The 19,158-nt window shown below is 54.3% G+C and overlaps 1 protein-coding gene across 1 annotated transcript in view; it reads left to right on the top strand.

The window, feature by feature from the left end:
• The window catches only part of LOC139250292 (glycogen synthase kinase-3 beta-like), a gene marked incomplete at its 3' end in the record, with an annotated part of 53,832 nt that extends 34,958 nt beyond the window's left edge, over positions 1–18,874 (top strand). The window contains exons 2-7 of the mRNA XM_070872782.1: positions 9,820–10,007; positions 11,130–11,213; positions 11,975–12,085; positions 13,574–13,704; positions 16,353–16,459; positions 18,777–18,874. Coding sequence (XP_070728883.1) covers positions 9,820–10,007; positions 11,130–11,213; positions 11,975–12,085; positions 13,574–13,704; positions 16,353–16,459; positions 18,777–18,874 — 719 coding nt within the window. The remainder of the gene's footprint in view (positions 1–9,819; positions 10,008–11,129; positions 11,214–11,974; positions 12,086–13,573; positions 13,705–16,352; positions 16,460–18,776) is intronic.
• Between the last annotated feature and the right edge of the window lie 284 nt (positions 18,875–19,158).

The raw sequence follows: 19,158 nt of genomic DNA, 5'->3' as shown, positions 1-19,158 counted from the left end.
TGATCTAGATTGTGAATAGCTGGGGCCTTGTGGCATACCACTAGTTACAGCCCGCCAACCCGAAAATGACTCGTTTATTCCTACTCTCTGTTTTCTGTCCGTTAACCAATCCTCAATCCATAGTGCCCCCAATCCCATGAGCCCAAATTTTGTTCGATAACCTCTTGTGTGGCACCTTATCGAATGTCTTCTGAAAATCAAAATACACCACATCCACAGGTCACATCCCCACCGCCCCCCCACCCCGCCTTATCTATTCTGCTAGTTATAACCTCAAAAAAAACTCCCAACAGATTTGTCAAATATGATTTCCCTTTCATAAATCTGTGTTTACTCTGCCTAAACCTACTATTTTCTAAGTGCCAAGTTACCACACCCTTAATAATAGATTCTAGCATTTTCCCTACTATTGATGTCAGGCTAACTGGTCTGTCGTTCCCCGTTTTCTCTCTCCCTCCTTTCTTAAATAGTTACATTAACTACTTTCCATTCTGCGGGAACTGTTTTAGAATTTATGGAATTTTGGAGGACAATTAATGCATCCACTATCTCGAAAGCCACCACTTTCAAAACCCTAGCATGTAGGCCACCAGGTCCAGGGGATTTATCGACTTTCAGTCCCATTAATTTCTCCTGCAATATTTTTTTTTACTAATACTAATTTCTTTCAGTTCTTCATTCTCGCTAGACATTTGGTTCTCCATTATTTCTGGGAAGTTTTTTGTGTATTCTTCCGTGAAGACAGACACAAAGTATTTGTTTAATTTCACTGCCATTTCCTAATTCCCCATTATAATTGCTCCTGTCTCAGCCTGTAAGGGACTCACATTTACTTTCGCTAATCTTTTCCTTTTTACATAACTGTAGAAGCTTTTACCGTCTGTTTTTATGTCTCTCACTAGTTTACTCTCATTCTATTTTCTCTATCAATTTCTTGGTCCTCCTTTGCTGAATTCTAAAATCCCCTCAATCCTCAGGCTCACTGCTCTTTTTATAAGTCTCTTCCTTTGATCTAATGCTATCTTTAACTGCTCTTGTTAGCTACAGTTGGACCACTTTTCCTGTGGGGTTTTTGTGCCTTAAAGGAATGTGTATTTGTTGTAAATTCTGTATAAATTCTTCAAATGCTAGCCATTGCTTTTCTACCGTCATATCTTTTAATGTAGTTTCCTAATCTACTGTAGCCAACTCTCCCCTCATACCTGCGAAGTTTGCTTTGTTTAGATTTGAGTCCCTAGTTTCGGATTTAACGAAATCTCTTTCTAACTCAATATAAAATTCTATAATATTATGGTCACTCTTCTCTAAAGGTATCGCACCGCAGCCCGTGTCCGGTCCTGCGTGTATCGCGCCGCAGCCCGTGTCCGGTCCTGCGTGTATCGCGCCGCAGCCCGTGTCCGGTCCTGCGTGTATCGCGCCGCAGCCCGTGTCCGGTCCTGCGTGTATCGCGCCGCAGCCCGTGTCCGGCCCTGCGTGTATCAGTCGAGGAGGCGGGAGCTCGGAGCAGCGCGAGTCCGGGGTCAGCGAGAGGCCTATAAAGGCCAGCGGGAGTCGAGCAGGTCGAGGAGGCGGGAGCTCGGAGCAGCGCGAGTCCGGGGTCGGCGAGAGGCCTATAAAGGCCAGCTGGAGTCGAGCAGTTCGAGCAGTCAGTCGAGGAAGCGGGAGCTCGGAGCAGCGCGAGTCCGGGGTCGGCGAGAGGCCTATAAAGGCCAGCGGGAGTCGAGCAGTTCGAGCAGTCAGTCGAGGAAGCGGGAGCTCGGAGCAGCGCGAGTCCGGGGTCGGCGAGAGGCCTATAAAGACCAGCGGGAGTCGAGCAGTTCGAGCAGTCAGTCGAGGAGGCGGGAGCTCGGAGCAGCGCGAGTCCGGGGTCGGCGAGACGCGTACCGGTGCAGCTACAGGGAGAAGGCAAAGAAAGAAACAAAGGTGACGTCACAGCCTGGGGGGTAAGTGATTGGCTGGTGATTGGTGAGTAGTTTTTCTTTTTCTTCTTATATTAGTCAGTAACTTTTAACATTGTTGTTGCCAATTTAAGTGTATCTAAGGGTTAAGTCATGGCAGGAGAGCTAGGTCGGGTGTTATGCTCCTCCTGTACCATGTGGGAACTCAGGGACACTTCCGGTGTCCCTGACGACTACGTGTGCGGGAAGTGTATCCGCCTCCAGCTCCTGACCGACCGCGTTGCGGAGTTGGAGCTGAGGGTGGATTCGCTCTGGTGCATCCACGATGCTGAGAATGACGTGAGTATCACGTGTAGTGAGTTGGTCTTGCCACAGGGAAAGGGTCCACAGCCAGCTAGGGAATGGAAGACCAGCAGGAAGAGTAGTGCATGGAAGGTAGTGCAGGGGTCCCCTGTGGTCATCCCCCTGCAAAACAGATACACTGTTTTGAGTACTGTTGAGGGGGATGACTCATCAGGGGAGGGCAGCAACAGCCAAGTTCATGGCACCGTGGCTGGCTCTGCTGCACAGGAGGGCAAGAAAAAGAGTGGGACAGCAATAGTGATAGGGGATTCAATGGTGAGGGGAATAGATAGACGTTTCTGCGGCCGCGACCGAGACTCCAGGATGGTATGTTGCCTCCCTGGTGCAAGGGTCAAGGATGTCTCGGAGCGGGTGCAGGACATTCTGAAATGGGAGGGAGAACAGCCAGTTGTCGTGGTGCACATTGGTACCAACGACATAGGTAAAAAAAGGGATGAGGTCCTACGAAACGAATTTAAGGAGCTAGGAGCTAAATTAAAAAGTAGGACCTCAAAAGTAGTAATCTCGGGATTGCTACCAGTGCCACGTGATAGTCAGAGTAGGAATCGCAGGATAGCGCAGATGAATACGTGGCTTGAGCAGTGGTGCAGCAGGGAGGGATTCAAATTCCTGTGGCATTGGGACCGGTTCTGGGGGAGGTGGGACCAGTACAAACCGGACGGTCTGCACCTGGGCAGGACCGGAACCAATGTCCTCGGGGGAGTGTTTGCTAGTGCTGTTGGGGAGGATTTAAACTAATATGGCAGGGGGATGGGAACCAATGCAGGGAGACAGAGGGAAACAAAAAGGAGGCAAAAGCAAAAGACAGAAAGGAGATGAGGAAAAGTGGAGGGCGGAGAAACCCAAGGCAAAGAACAAAAAGGGCCACTGTCCAGCAAAATTCTAAAAGGACAAAGGGTGTTAAAAAAACAAGCCTGAAGGCTTTGTGTCTTAATGCAAGGAGTATCCGCAATAAGGTGGATGAATTAATTGTGCAAATAGATGTTAACAAATATGATGTGATTGGGATTACGGAGACGTGGCTCCAGGATGATCAGGGCTGGGAACTCAACATTCAGGAAGGATAGAATAAAAGGAAAAGGAGGTGGGGTAGCATTGTTGGTTAAAGAGGAGATTAATGCAATAGTTAAGAAAGACATTAGCTTGGATGATGTGGAATCGATATGGGTAGAGCTGCAGAACACCAAAGGGCAAAAAACGTTAGTAGGAGTTGTGTACAGACCTCCAAACAGTAATAGGGATGTTGGGGAGGGCATCAAACAGGAAATTAGGGGTGCATGCAATAAAGGTGTAGCAGTTATAATGGGTGACTTTAATATGCACATAGATTGGGCAAGCCAAACTGGAAGCAATACGGTGGAGGAGGATTTCCTGGAGTGCATAAGGGATGGTTTTCTAGACCAATATGTTGAGGAACCAACTAGGGGGGAGGCCATCTTAGAATGGGTGTTGTGTAATGAGAGAGGATTAATTAGCAATCTTATTGTGCGAGGCCCTTTGGGGAAGAGTGACCATAATATGGTGGAATTCTGCATTAGGATGGAGAATGAAACAGTAAATTCAGAGACCATGGTCCAGAACTTAAAGAAGGGTAACTTTGAAGGTATGAGGCGTGAATTGGCTAGGATAGATTGGCGAATGATACTGAAGGGGTTGACTGTGGATGGGCAATGGCAGACATTTAGAGACCGCATGGATGAATTACAACAATTGTACATTCCTGTCTGGCGTAAAAATAAAAAAGGGAAGGTGGCTCAACCGTGGCTATCTAGGGAAATCAGGGACAGTATTAAAGCCAAGGAAGTGGCATACAAATTGGCCAGAAATAGCAGCGAACCTGGGGACTGGGAGAAATTTAGAACTCAGCAGAGGAGGACAAAGGGTTTGATTCGGGTAGGGAAAATGGACTACGAGAAGAAGCTTGCAGGGAACATTAAGGTGGATTGCAAAAGTTTCTATAGGTATGTAAAGAGAAAAAGGTTAGTAAAGACAAACGTAGGTCCCCTGCAGTCAGAATCAGGGGAAGTCATAACGGGGAACAAAGAAATGGCAGACCAATTGAACAAGTACTTTGGTTCGGTATTCACTAAGGAGGATACAAACAACCTTCCGGATATAAAAGGGGTCAGAGGGTCTAGTAAGGAGGGGGAACTGAAGGAAATCTTTATTAGTCGGGAAATTGTGTTGGGGAAATTGATGGGATTGAAGGCCGATAAATCCCCAGGGCCTGATGGACTGCATCCCAGAGTACTTAAGGAGGTGGCCTTGGAAATAGCGGATGCATTGACAGTCATTTTCCAACATTCCATTGACTCTGGATCAGTTCCTATGGAGTGGAGGGTAGCCAATGTAACCCCACTTTTTAAAAAAGGAGGTAGAGAGAAAACAGGGAATTATAGACCGGTCAGCCTGACCTCAGTAGTGGGTAAAATGATGGAATCAATTATTAAGGATGTCATCGCAGTGCATCTGGAAAATGGTGACATGATAGGTCCAAGTCAGCATGGATTTGTGAAAGGGAAATCATGCTTGACAAATCTTCTGGAATTTTTTGAGGATGTTTCCAGTAAAGTGGACAAAGGAGAACCAGTTGATGTGGTATATTTGGACTTTCAGAAGGCTTTCGACAAGGTCCCACACAAGAGATTAATGTGCAAAGTTAAAGCACATGGGATTGGGGGTAGTGTGCTGACGTGGATTGAGAACTGGTTGTCAGACAGGAAGCAAAGAGTAGGAGTAAACGGGTACTTTTCAGAATGGCAGGCAGTGACTAGTGGGGTGCCGCAAGGTTCTGTGCTGGGGCCCCAGCTGTTTACATTGTACATTAATGATTTAGACGAGGGGATTAAATGCAGTATCTCCAAATTTGCGGATGACACTAAGTTGGGTGGCAGTGTGAGCTGCGAGGAGGATGCTATTAGGCTGCAGAGTGATTTGGATAGGTTAGGTGAGTGGGCAAATGCATGGCAGATGAAGTATAATGTGGATAAATATGAGGTTATCCACTTTGGTGGTAAAAACAGAGAGACAGACTATTATCTGAATGGTGACAGATTAGGAAAAGGGAAGGTGCAACGAGACCTGGGTGTCATGGTACATCAGTCATTGAAGGTTAGCATGCAGGTACAGCAGGCGGTTAAGAAAGCAAATGGCATGTTGGCCTTCATAGCGAGGGGATTTGAATACAGGGGCAGGGAGGTGTTGCTACAGTTGTACAGGGCCTTGGTGAGGCCACACCTGGAGTATTGTGTACAGTTTTGGTCTCCTAACTTGAGGAAGGACATTCTTGCTATTGAGGGAGTGCAGCGAAGATTCACCAGACTGATTCCCGGGATGGCGGGACTGACCTATCAAGAAAGACTGGATCAACTGGGCTTGTATTCACTGGAGTTCAGAAGAATGAGAGGGGACCTCATAGAAACGTTTAAAATTCTGACGGGTTTAGACAGGTTAGATGCAGAAAGAATGTTCCCAATGTTGGGGAAGTCCAGAACCAGTGGTCACAGTCTGAGGATAAGGGGTAAGCCATTTAGGACCGAGATGAGGAGAAACTTCTTCACCCAGAGAGTGGTGAACCTGTGGAATTCTCTACCACAGAAAGTAGTTGAGGCCAATTCACTAAATATATTCAAAAGGGAGTTAGATGAAGTCCTTACTACTCGGGGATCAAGGGGTATGGTGAGAAAGCAGGAAGGGGGTACTGAAGTTTCATGTTCAGCCATGAACTCATTGAATGGTGGTGTAGGCTAGAAGGGCTGAATGGCCTGCTCCTGCACCTATTTTCTATGTTTCTATGTTTCTATGTCCGGTCCTGCGTGTATCGCACCGCAGCCCGTGTCCGGTCCTGCGTGTATCGCACCGCAGCCCGTGTCCGGTCCTGCGTGTATCGCACCGCAGCCCGTGTCCGGTCCTGCGTGTATCGCACCGCAGCCCGTGTCCGGTCCTGCGTGTATCGCACCGCAGCCCGTGTCCGGTCCTGCGTGTATCGCACCGCAGCCCGTGTCCGGTCCTGCGTGTATCGCACCGCAGCCCGTGTCCGGTCCTGCGTGTATCGCACCGCAGCCCGTGTCCGGTCCTGCGTGTATCGCACCGCAGCCCGTGTCCGGTCCTGCGTGTATCGCACCGCAGCCCGTGTCCGGTCCTGCGTGTATCGCACCGCAGCCCGTGTCCGGTCCTGCGTGTATCGCACCGCAGCCCGTGTCCGGTCCTGCGTGTATCGCACCGCAGCCCGTGTCCGGTCCTGCGTGTATCGCACCGCAGCCCGTGTCCGGTCCTGCGTGTATCGCACCGCAGCCCGTGTCCGGTCCTGCGTGTATCGCACCGCAGCCCGTGTCCGGTCCTGCGTGTATCGCACCGCAGCCCGTGTCCGGTCCTGCGTGTATCGCACCGCAGCCCGTGTCCGGTCCTGCGTGTATCGCACCGCAGCCCGTGTCCGGTCCTGCGTGTATCGCACCGCAGCCCGTGTCCGGTCCTGCGTGTATCGCACCGCAGCCCGTGTCCGGTCCTGCGTGTATCGCACCGCAGCCCGTGTCCGGTCCTGCGTGTATCGCACCGCAGCCCGTGTCCGGTCCTGCGTGTATCGCACCGCAGCCCGTGTCCGGTCCTGCGTGTATCGCACCGCAGCCCGTGTCCGGTCCTGCGTGTATCGCACCGCAGCCCGTGTCCGGTCCTGCGTGTATCGCACCGCAGCCCGTGTCCGGTCCTGCGTGTATCGCACCGCAGCCCGTGTCCGGTCCTGCGTGTATCGCACCGCAGCCCGTGTCCGGTCCTGCGTGTATCGCACCGCAGCCCGTGTCCGGTCCTGCGTGTATCGCACCGCAGCCCGTGTCCGGTCCTGCGTGTATCGCACCGCAGCCCGTGTCCGGTCCTGCGTGTATCGCACCGCAGCCCGTGTCCGGTCCTGCGTGTATCGCACCGCAGCCCGTGTCCGGTCCTGCGTGTATCGCACCGCAGCCCGTGTCCGGTCCTGCGTGTATCGCACCGCAGCCCGTGTCCGGTCCTGCGTGTATCGCACCGCAGCCCGTGTCCGGTCCTGCGTGTATCGCACCGCAGCCCGTGTCCGGTCCTGCGTGTATCGCACCGCAGCCCGTGTCCGGTCCTGCGTGTATCGCACCGCAGCCCGTGTCCGGTCCTGCGTGTATCGCACCGCAGCCCGTGTCCGGTCCTGCGTGTATCGCACCGCAGCCCATATGTGGACCTGTGTAACAGACTGCAGTCTTCATTGTTTTATGACCAATGCCTAACAGAGGAACATGTTGATGTCATAGAGGAGCTGAGAGCTGTCGATTGTCCAGGATTATTGGACAGGATGGCTTGGCTGCTCGAGTAGGATGCCTCTCTTGGAAGGAAAGTTTGAACAATGTTTTCGTGGGGGGCTCTGGTGTCGGGGAAATGTATTGCCGCGCTGTATCTTGTATTCGTCTGCGTCAAGAGAGAGACTCCATTTGTCCTTCTCGCTCGCTCTCTTAAAGCCGCCTCTGCTCAACTCTTAAACAGAAGTGGCAGCTCCTCACTCAGCGGGTCTCTCTCTCTCTCTCTCTCTCTCTCTCTCTCTCGCGCGCCTTTGAGTCAGAAGGTCGTGGTTTCAAGTCCCAATCCAGGCCGAAACTCCTAGCGCAGTGCTGAGGGAGTGCCGCACTGTCGGAGGTGGCACCTTTCAAATGAGACATTAAACCAAGGCCCCGTCTGCCCCCTCACGTGGGCGGAAAAGATCCCAGGGTACTATTTGGAAGAATAGCGGTGGGGGGGGGGGGGGAGTTATTCCCCGATGTCCTGCCCGATAGTTAGCCCTCAACCAACATCTAAAAACAGATTATCTGGGTCATTATCACATTGCTGTTTGTGGGAGCTTGCTGTGCAGAAATTGGCTGCTGCGTTTCCTACGTTACAACAGTGACTACACTTCAAAAAGCACTTCATTGGCTGTAAAATGTTTTGGGACGTCCTGAGGTTGTGAAGGGCGCTATATAAACACGAGTCTTTCTTTCTGGAGTGGAGCTCCTCGATTCGTGCTGGTTGAAGCTCCTCTTGGTCCCAGGAGGTCATTTGGTAGTTGAGGAATATTGGTAATCCGGTGGGTGGGGGGGGGGGGGGGCGGGGGTGATGGGGTAAGAGGGGATTATAGAGGAATGGAGGGGAGCGTCGAGGCTGTCTGGGGCTTGTGGGATCCATTTTGTGTCCTCGCTGTGATTCACCTGGTTGGCGGGCGATGTCTGCTGGACACTGCCTGTGACTGGCGGAGGCTCCCTCAATCTGGGGGAGATCTGACTGCACCAGCTCAGCGGTGAGCGGGCGCGGAGAGCACCCAGCGCTGCAAGCGGCCCAGCTGAGCCAGGCCTGGAGCAGGGCTGAGGTTTTGGACCCCTCCTCGCGCACACAACCTTCACGGGCTCACTCGTTGGTTGCGCAGGCCTGGAGCAGGAGTTTGTGTTCCTGGCACCGTGTAACTTCAGTGACAATGAAGCTCACAATGTGCAAGGTTGGAGACGCGGTGGAGATATACGGCCTTTCAAGTCCAGTCGTTGTGTGAGCTTGGGGTCTTGAAAAGGATAAAGGAGGAACTGAGTTTCTGTCAGTACAATGAGGGTCGATGTATAGTGAGGGTTGGAGATGAGATGATCAGATTCTGAGGGGGTTTGAGAGGGTAGATGCTTGGAGGTTGTTTCCCCTGGCTAGAGAGTCAGGGGGCACTGTCTCGGAATAAGGGGTTGGCCATTTAACACAGATGAGGAGGAATTTCTTCACTGAGGGTTGTGAGTCTTTGGAATTCTCCACCCCAAAGGGCTGTGGATGCTGAGTCTCTGAGTATATTCAAGACTGAGATCGATAGGTTTGTGGACTCGAGGGGAATCAAGTGCTATGGGGATCGGACGGGAAAGTGGAGCTGAGGTCGAAGTTCAGCCATGATCTTATTGAATGGCAGAGCAGGCTGGGGAGGTCGAATGGCCGACTCCTGCCCCTAATTCTTATGCTCTTGAGTTTATTAGTGCAGCGAGGGTCGATTATGCACTGGGGAATCGAGAACTTGGGAGGCAGCAGAGAGGAAATTTCAGAGCACTGACCACTAGGAGAAAAGGTGAGAGGCGGGGGGAGGGGTTGGAGGCGGGGGGAGGGGTTGGAGGCTTGGGGAGGTTGGAGGCGGGGGAGGGGGGTTGGATGGAGGCGGGGGAGGGGGGTTGGAGGCGGGGGAGATACAGTGGTCCAACGATCTACTTGAGCAAGGAATCTGAGAAAGGTTGGAAGCTCCCAGATATGGGAGCAGGAGTCAATCCGTCGATGAACTTGGGTTTTCGAGGGGTGTTGTTGGGACAGAAGAGGGAACGGAGCTGGGTCACACACAAGCTGTCTGAGCCTGACGTGAGGTGAGGCAAGCCCCAGGCTTGTCTGACCTCCCCAGGCCACAGCCGATCGCCTGCTCTTCACCTGCTCCAGCCCGGTTTGCACCCGATTCCGCACTGCTTCATGTAAAGTTCTGCGCAGGTTGGCATCAGGAGCCCGTGTGTCCGATTGAGGCTCTCCTTTTCGCGGTGCCTAACGCCGGCTTGTTTTCCCCCCACAGGAGATGGTAGCAAGGTCACGACGGTAGTGGCCACACCCGGGCAGGGGCCTGACAACCCCAAGGAGGTGTCCTACACCGATATTAAAGTCATCGGCAATGGCTCCTTTGGGGTGGTGTACCAGGCCAAACTGGTGGACACGGGAGAGCTGGTCGCTATCAAGAAGGTCTTGCAAGACAAGCGGTTCAAGGTGAGGGGATATGCGAGCTGGGTGGTCGGTGGGGGAGGGGGGCCGGGTGGTGGTGTCGGTGGGCAGTGTAACCTCCCTCCTTCACTCTATCTCCCTCCTCGCTGGGGGCTGTGAATCAGACCCCAGTGTGTGACGTTGTTTTCCCCCATATTCGTTCCTGGGATGTGGGTGTCGCTGGCATTGACTGCCCATCCCTAATTGCCCTCAAGAAGGTGGTGGTGAGCCGCTGCCTTGAACAGCTGCAGTCCGTGTGGTGAAGGTGCTCCCAGAGTGCTGTTCGGGAAGGGATTCCAGGACTTTGACCCAGCGACGATGAAAGAATGCTGATACATTTCCAAGTCAGGGTGGTACGTGACTTGGAGGGGAACATGGAGGTGGTGCTGTTCCCATGTGCCTGCTGCCCTTGTCCTTCCAGGCAGCGGAAGGAGTGTGCGGCAAACCAGTCCCACCCACCCACCCTTTCCTTCAACCACTGTCTGTCCCGCCTGTGACAGAGCCTGTAATTCCCATATTGGACTGTTCCGTCGCCTACGAATTCACTTTTAGAGTGGAAGCAAGTCTCCCTCGATTTCGCTGATGACGAGGCGGGAGAGGTTGCAGGCTTGGGAGATGCTTGGAAGAAGCCGGGGTGAGTTGCTGCAGTGCGTCTTGTCGATGGTACACACTGCAGCCACGGTGCGCCAGTGGTGGAGGGAGTGAGTGTTTAAGGTGGTGGATGGGGTGCCAATTAAGCGGGCTGCTTTGTCCTGGATCGTGTCGAGCTTCGAGTGTTGTTGGAGCTGCCAAGTGGAGAGTGTTCCATCACACTCCTGACTTGTGTCTTGTCGATGGTGGAAAGTCTTTGGGGAGTCAGGAGGTGAGACACTCACCGCAGAATACCCAGCCTCTGACCTGCTCTTGTTGCCGCAGTATTTCTGTGTAATATTCCCACGAAGCTGCGTGGTCTGGAGGTCCTGTGCAGGCTGCTCACCAGCTTTTAAATGGAAGAATCAATGCATGCGTGAAAACTTGAATGGGTCACACAGGCACTGACAGGGACCGCACGCCGAAAATAGTTAATGTGGCCAGTCCAGTTCTGTACGGCTATATTATACGCTTATATACTCCTTCCACTCTCTGCAGAACCGCGAGCTGCAGATCATGCGGAAACTAGATCACGGTAACATCGTCCGGCTCCGATACTTCTTCTACTCCAGCGGAGAAAAGGTACGCATAGCAAGTGAGTGCATGTGTGGGCACAGACTGAGGGGGCACTCGAGTGTGGGCACATTGAGGGGGCACTCGTGAAAGTGTGGACACATTGAGGGGCACTGTTGGGGTATTTAGGGAATGCCCTGTGGGGGCAGTGGGTTACCGCGCATTGCCCTGTGGGAGCAGTGGGTTACTGGGCATTGCCCTGTGTGTGGGGGCAGTGGGTTACCGGGCATTGCCCTGTGGGGGAGCAGTGGGTTACCGGGCATTGCCCAGTGGGTGACTGGGCATTGCCCTGTGTGTGGTGGCAGTGGGTTACCGGGCATTGCCCTGTGTGTGGGGACAGTGGGTTACCGGGCATTGCCCTGTGTGTGGGGACAGTAGGTTACCGGGCATTGCCCTGTGTGTGGGGACAGTAGGTTACCGGGCATTGCCCTGTGTGTGGGGACAGTGGGTTACCGGGCATTGCCCTGTGTGTGGGGACAGTGGGTTACCGGGCATTGCCCTGTGTGGGGACAGTGGGTTACCGGGCATTGCCCTGTGTGTGGGGACAGTGGGTTACCGGGCATTGCCCCGTGTGTAGGGGGCAGTGGGTTACTGGGCATTGCCCTGTGTGTGGGGACAGTAGGTTACCGGGCATTGCCCTGTGTGTGGGGACAGTGGGTTACCGGGCATTGCCCTGTGTGTGGGGACAGTGGGTTACCGGGCATTGCCCCTCTGTTAGTGGACCCGGGTGTCTGTGGGGAAATACTGCAGATGTTTTTTGTGTCCAACAGAAAGATGAGGTTTACTTAAATCTGGTTCTAGACTACGTTCCGGAGACGGTTTACCGAGTCGCCCGGCACTTCAGCAAGGCCAAGCAGCCCATCCCCATGATCTACGTCAAGGTGAGTACTGGTGGTCTCTGCAGATTCTGGGGTGGTGAGAGTGTATGAGCTGCGGCGAGGGTTGGAGGGAATGTATGAGCTTCGGTGGTGGTTGGGAGTGCATCGTTCTGTGACATGTCGCCTGTACACGCGGTGCAAGTTTCACTCGGTTACAGCCGGTTTCAGTGTGGAGTGTACTCTCCATTTCTTTTATAGTGAGTGTCCGTTGTGGCTCACTGGATAGCACTCTCGAGTCAGAAGGTTGTGGGTTCAAGTCCCACTCCAGGGGCTTGAGCACATACATCTAGGCTGACACTCCCAGTGCAATACTGAGGGAGCGCCGCACTGTCGGAGGGGCAGTACTGAGGGAGCGCCGCACTGTCGGAGGGGCAGTACTGAGGGAGCGCCGCACTGTCGGAGGGGCAGTACTGAGGGAGCGCCGCACTGTCGGAGGGACAGTACTGAGGGAGCGCCGCACTGTCGGAGGGGCAGTACTGAGGGAGCGCCGCACTGTCGGAGGGACAGTACTGAGGGAGCGCCGCACTGTCGGAGGGGCAGTACTGAGGGAGCGCCGCACTGTCGGAGGGGCAGTACTGAGGGAGCGCCGCACTGTCGGAGGGGCAGTACTGAGGGAGCGCCGCACTGTCGGAGGGGCGGTACTGAGGGAGCGCCGCACTGTCGGAGGGGCGGTACTGAGGGAGCGCCGCACTGTCGGAGGGGCAGTACTGAGGGAGCGCCGCACTGTCGGAGGGGCAATACCGAGGGAGCGCCGCACTGTCGGAGGGTCAGTACTGAGGGAGCGCCGCACTGTCGGAGGGGCAGTACTGAGGGAGTGCTGCACTGTCTGAGGTACAGTCTTTCGGATGAGACGTTAAACCGAGGTCCCGTCTGCTCTCAAGTGGGCGTAAAAGATCCCAAGGTACTATTTCGAAGAAGAGCAGGGGAGTTATTATGCTGAGTGATGCTACAGGATGTAGAGAAAGAGCTTGTATTTAAAAAGCACCTTTCACACCCTCGGCATCGCATATCTTCCCAGTCACTGGAATGTGGGGAACCGCCAGTTTCTGCCATCAGTGAAGTCCCACCATAAGCAGTGGGATAAATAACCAGATCATCTGTTTCAGTGATGGTGTTTGAGGGATAAATATTGGCCCAGGACACCGGGAAGTACTCCCCTGCTCTTCCAATAGTGACCGTGAGAACTTTTGCATTCACCCTCCGACGGTGCGGCGCTCCCTCGGCACCGCCCAGAGTGTCAGCCTAGATTTATGTGCTCAAGCCCCTGGAGTGGGACTTGAACCCCAAAACCTACTGACTCTGGTAAGAGTGCAACTCACTGAGCTACGGCCAAAGCTGTGACAACACTTGCAGGTGCTGGACTTTGCGGTGTGTGTTCGGAGAATGATTGGAGAGTTATTGGCTCCATTGTCGGATTTTGAGGTGGTACATATTGTCGCGCATTCATCGATGTCTGTGTGTGAGAAGTCAACTCTCGGCCTGCCCTCACAGGTGTACATATACCAGTTATTCCGAAGTTTAGCGTACATCCATTCCCAGGGCGTGTGTCACCGCGACATCAAACCTCAGAATTTGCTGGTGGATCCGGAGACAGCTGTCCTGAAGCTCTGCGACTTTGGGAGGTAGGTCAGTCTGTCGCTGGGGGTCTCGGGGTGGTGGGGGCAGGCGGGGCCCGAGGGGACATCTGGTGGGGGCGGGGGGGGGGTGTTCGAGGGGGCATCTGGTGTGGGGGGTTCGAGGGGGCATCTGGTGTGGGGGGGAGTTCGAGGGGGCATCTGGTGTGGGGGGGGAGTTCGAGGGGGGCATCTGGTGTGGGGGGGGTTCGAGGGGGCATCTGGTGTGGGGGGGGGTTCGAGGGGGCATCTGGTGTGGGGGGGGTTCGAGGGGGCATCTGGTGTGGGGGGGGGTTCGAGGGGGCATCTGGTGTGGGGGGGTTTCGAGGGGGCATCTGGTGTGGGTGGGGGGGTGTTCGAGGGGGCATCTGGTGTGGGTGGGGGGGTGTTCGAGGGGGCATCTGGTGTGGGTGGGGGGGTGTTCGAGGGGGCATCTGGTGTGGGTGGGGGGTGTTCGAGGGGGCATCTGGTGTGGGTGGGGGGGTGTTCGAGGGGGCATCTGGTGTGGGTGGGCGGGGTGCTCGAGGGGGCATCTGGAGTGGGTAGGGGGGGCATCTGGAGTGGGCATCCGGTGTGGGTGGGGGGTCGAGGGGGCATCTGGTGTGGGTGGGGGGGGTCGAGGGGGCATCTGGTGTGGGTGGGGGGCTTGAGGGGGCATCTGGAGTGGGTCCGGAGGAGGGGCTCGAGGGGGCATCTGGAGTGGGTCCGGGGGAGGGGCTCGAGGGGGCATCTGGAGTGGGTCCGGGGAGGGGCTCGAGGGGGCATCTGGTGTGAGTGGGGGGGGGGGGGGCTCGAGGGGGCATCTGGAGTGGGCGAGGGGCTCGAGGGGGCATCGAGTGGGTCGGGGGGGCATCTGTGTGAGTGGGGGTGGGGGGGCTAGAGGGGGCATCTGGAGTGGGTCCTGGGGAGGAGCTCGAGGGGACATCTGGTGTGAGTGGGGGGGGGGGGGGGGGCATCTGGTGTGGGTGGGGGGGTGCTCGAGGGGGCATTTGGTGTGGGTGGGGGGGGCCTCGAGGGGGCATCTGGAGTGGGTGGGGGGCTCAGGGCGGGGCTCGAGGCGTTCTCTGCTTGGGATGGGGTGGCTCGAGGATGGTCTCTGGGTCGATGGCTCGGGTGGGGGATCAGGGATTTGGGGCTCGGGGGGGTGGGGGGGGGCGGGGGCAGATTCGGTGGTGTGGGCGTGTACCCATTGCTGGGTTCAATGGCGAATGGGGAGTTTTCTGCTCATTAAGGAGCTGGCACCGCCCACGTGGAAGGGATGTAAAGGAAGAAAAAAGAAAACACTATTTCTGTCGCGCTTTTCACAACCTTGGGACATCCCAAAGCGCTTTGCAGCCAATGAAGTACTTCCTGAAGTGTAGCCATTGTTGTAATGTGGGAAACGCAGCAGCTGATTTGCGCACAGCTAGCTCCCACAAACAGCAGTGATGATGACCAGATCATCTGCTTTTTAGCGTTGTTGGTTGAGGGATTGATCTTGGATAGGACACCGGCAATAACACCCCAGCTCTTCGAAACAGTACCGGTGTCTCGCTTTAATGTCTCATCTCAAGACGGCACCTCCGACATTGCAGCAGTTCCTCAGTACTGCATATTGTTTGCGCTCAAGTCTCTGGAGTGGGCATTGAACCGGCAACCTTCTGACTCAAAGGCCAGGGTGCTGTCCACTGAACCATGGCTGACTCTCAGGTTCGCACCCCGTCTATCTCTGGAGCCCCCCCTGTCCTCTCCCTGTCTCTGGAGCCCCCCCTGTCCTCTCCCTGTCTCTGGAGCCCCCCTGTCCTCTCCCTGTCTCTGGAGCCCCCCCTGTCCTCTCCCTGTCTCTGGAGCCCCCCCTGTCCTCTCCCTGTCTCTGGAGCCCCCCCTGTCCTCTCCCTGTCTCTGGAGCCCCCCTGTCCTCTCCCTGTCTCTGGAGCCCCCCTGTCCTCCCCCTGTCTCTGGAGCCCCCTGTCCTCCCCCTGTCTCTGGAGCCCCCTGTCTCTGGAGCCCCCTGTCTCTGGAGCCCTATGTGTGAGATATGGATTTGGCTCGTCTCAATCAGTGTTGTGTACCGTTGTGTCACCAAACTAAAGGCTGGGCATCATGGCATTCGGAATGGGGCAGCAAAGGACTACCTGTCTTGTCGCTGGCATCACATGCCTGAGATGAGGGCGCGCCTCGACGGGGGGATAAAGGGGGTGTCTCGATGTGGAATAAGTGGGAATGCTCCCCTTGCACATTATGATCCGAGTTCCTCAATATAATGCTCCACGAATTATGTTCTGCTAAGCAGTGAGATGCTGCAGTGTTTGGAAAAGAATCCTGCTCCCCCTCCGATCTGTTCGACCGCATGTCCCGTGTTACACAATATAATGGGGAAGTACTCTGCCTGTGATCACTCCTCTCAGCTGGAGGCTGATGAGAACGATATCGGATGGTGATTTCACTGAGCTCGTGCTCCCTCCACCCCGCCTTGCTGACAGGCTTCATCTCAAGCAATGGTCCCGAGGCAGAGACAGGATGGGGGCTGGTGATTCTGCAACTCACCCGCCTGCTGAGCAGCAACGAAACCTCGCTTCTGTGCAACGTGGTTTCATTGGTGAGTCGCCGTTGTTGTGACCGCAGGATAACGCCCGGCCACTAAAGCCGTCTTAAGTTGTGCTTTGTGTTGATTGCAGTGCGAAGCAGCTGGTGAGAGGAGAACCGAATGTATCGTACATCTGCTCGCGGTATTACCGAGCGCCAGAACTCATCTTCGGAGCGACAGACTACACGTCAAATATCGGTGAGCGATCAGAGGGAGGGGACTGGGAACACAGCCCGCTGACCGACCCGTCCCGGGGTGACGTAGCCCTCCAGCCCCCGCCCTCCCCTGGGGTGACACGCCCCCCCCCCCCCCCCCCCCCCCGCCGGTCCCCGGGGTGACACGCCCCCCCCGGGTGACAACTAATTGCACATCACAGCACCTTCTCATTTACACGCTGTCCCTTACTCCTCTACATTAACTGACCGTTTACACAGTTCCCGTTGCACATATACATTTACTCACTCTCTCTTACTCATGTTGATTTACACACTGTCCCTTACTCATATCTATTTGCACACTGTCCCTTAGCAATATACATTTACACATTGTCCTTTACCCGTGTTGATTTACACACTATCCCTTAGACCTCCATTTTTAACTGATCGTTCATACACGGTCCCTTATCCCCACAGTACGTGTCTATTTACACACGGTCCCTTATCCCCACAGTACCTGTCTATTTATACACGGTCCCTTATCTCCACAGTACCTGTCTATTTATACACTGTCCCTTATCTCCACAGTACCTGTCTATTTACACACGGTCCCTTATCTCCACAGTACCTGTCTATTTATACACTGTCCCTTATCCCCACAGTACCTGTCTATTTATACACTGTCCCTTATCCCCACAGTACCTGTCTATTTACACACGGTCCCTTATCTCCACAGTACCTGTCTATTTACACATGGTCCCTTATCTCCACAGTACCTGTCTATTGACACACTGCCCCTTATCTCCACAGTAACTGTCCATTTACATACAGTCCCTTGTGTGTGTCAGTTTACATGCTGGCCCCTTCCCTTACCCATGTCCATTAGTCTGGTCTGTACTAGTCCATTAACACACTGTCCTTTATACACTTACCATGTGCATTACACTGTTTATTATACTTGCAAGTTTTGTGTCATCTGCAAATGTTGAGCTTGGGCCCTGTACTCCCAAGTCAATGTCATGTATATTAAAAACAGCAATGGTCCCAGAACTGAACCCTGGGAAACATCACTGTCTACCTCCCCCCAGTCTGAAAACCAGCCATTCACCACAATTCTGTTTTCTGTCCCTTTGCCAAGTTTGTATCCATGCTGCTACTGCCCCTATTATCCCATGAGCTTCAATTTTGCAAACGTGCCCAATATGTGGTACTTCAGCAAACACCTTTTAAAGGTTGATGCACACGACATCAGCTGTATTGTCCTCATCCACCTTCTCTGTTACCTCATCAAAAAACTCATTACGTTAACCAATCACGATTTGCCCTTAACAAATCCGTGCTGGCTCTCCTTTATTAGTCCTGCTTGTCCAAGTGGCTGTTAATTTTTTCCCAGATTATTGTTTCGAAAAGCTTCCCCTTTATTGACGTTAAACTGACTGGCCTGTATTGGGTTATCCTTCGCCCCTTTTCTGAACAAGGGAGTAACATCTGCAATCTTCCAGTCCTCTGGCCCTACCCATGTCGAAGGAGGATTGGGAGATTGTGACCACCACCTCGGCAATTTCTGCCCTTACTTTCCTCGGCCAGCTACGATGTGTCGCACCTGGACCGAGCGACTTATCCCCTTTAACAGCCTTCCTAGTCCCTCCTTTATCTATTTTTATTTCATCCAGTATCCTGGTTACCTCTGCGTTTACGGCAGTTGTGGCAAAGTCCACTTCCTTGGGAAACACTGATGCAAAGTACTCACTTAATAAGTCAGACACGCCTCGCTGTGCCACCAATAGATCTCCATTTCAGTCCCGAATCGTCCCCAGCGTTCCTGACAACCCTGGCATTTACCCCTGTCCATTTATGCACGGCTCCATGCCCGTTTGCACGCGGCCCCTTGCCCGTGCCCGTTTGCACGCGGCCCCGTGCCCGTTTGCACGCGGCCCCTTGCCCGTGCCCATTTGCACGCGGCCCCTTGCCCGTGCCCATTTGCGCGCGGCCCCGCCACGCCAATTACGTAGTGATTTACACAGTCCCTTACCGCTACATTAACTGGGCATTGACACACTGTCTCTTGACTTGAGAACCTTCTGCAGTAACTGTCGATTTGCACACTATCTCTTACCCACGTCTGTTTATACACGGTCCCTTGCACATGTCCATTCGGACAGTGCCCCTTAACCCATCACAGTACCTGTTCATTTACACACTGGCCCTTTTCCCTGACGGGACAGTGCAGAGAGTACCTTACCCTGGGAGTGTTTGCTGGTGATTGAGGCTGCCGTGTGGTGGAGTTGACCAGCACTTGCATCACTCAGCTTGCCGAATGCGAGTGCTTCAAACGATGACATGGATTTTCTTTCTTCCAGACGTCTGGTCGGCTGGCTGTGTGCTTGCAGAACTCCTGCTCGGGCAGCCCATTTTTCCAGGTGACAGTGGTGTGGACCAGCTTGTAGAGATAATTAAGGTGAGATCAGTATTGTTTCAGGGTTTGAGTGTTATGATGTGTCCCGAGGGGTAAGGTCGCTGATCGAAGTTGTGAGACGGGGAAGGGTAACTGATTGAAGGTGCGTTTATGGCTCCGCCCCTCTCCCACTGCCGCGCCGCCCCCACCCTCTCGCGCTCTCTCTCTCGCGCTCTCTCTCTCTCGCGCTCTCTCTCTCGCTCTCTCTCTCTCGCGCTCTCTCTCTCTCCGCCTCTCTCTCTCGCGCTCTCTCTCTCGCGCTCTCTCTCTCTCGCGCTCTCTCTCTC

This window comes from Pristiophorus japonicus, unplaced genomic scaffold, assembly GCF_044704955.1.
Source record: "Pristiophorus japonicus isolate sPriJap1 unplaced genomic scaffold, sPriJap1.hap1 HAP1_SCAFFOLD_366, whole genome shotgun sequence".
Taxonomy (NCBI): domain Eukaryota; kingdom Metazoa; phylum Chordata; class Chondrichthyes; family Pristiophoridae; genus Pristiophorus; species Pristiophorus japonicus.
Note: the sequence above shows the minus strand (reverse complement) of the source record. Positions and strands in the feature narration are given on the sequence as shown.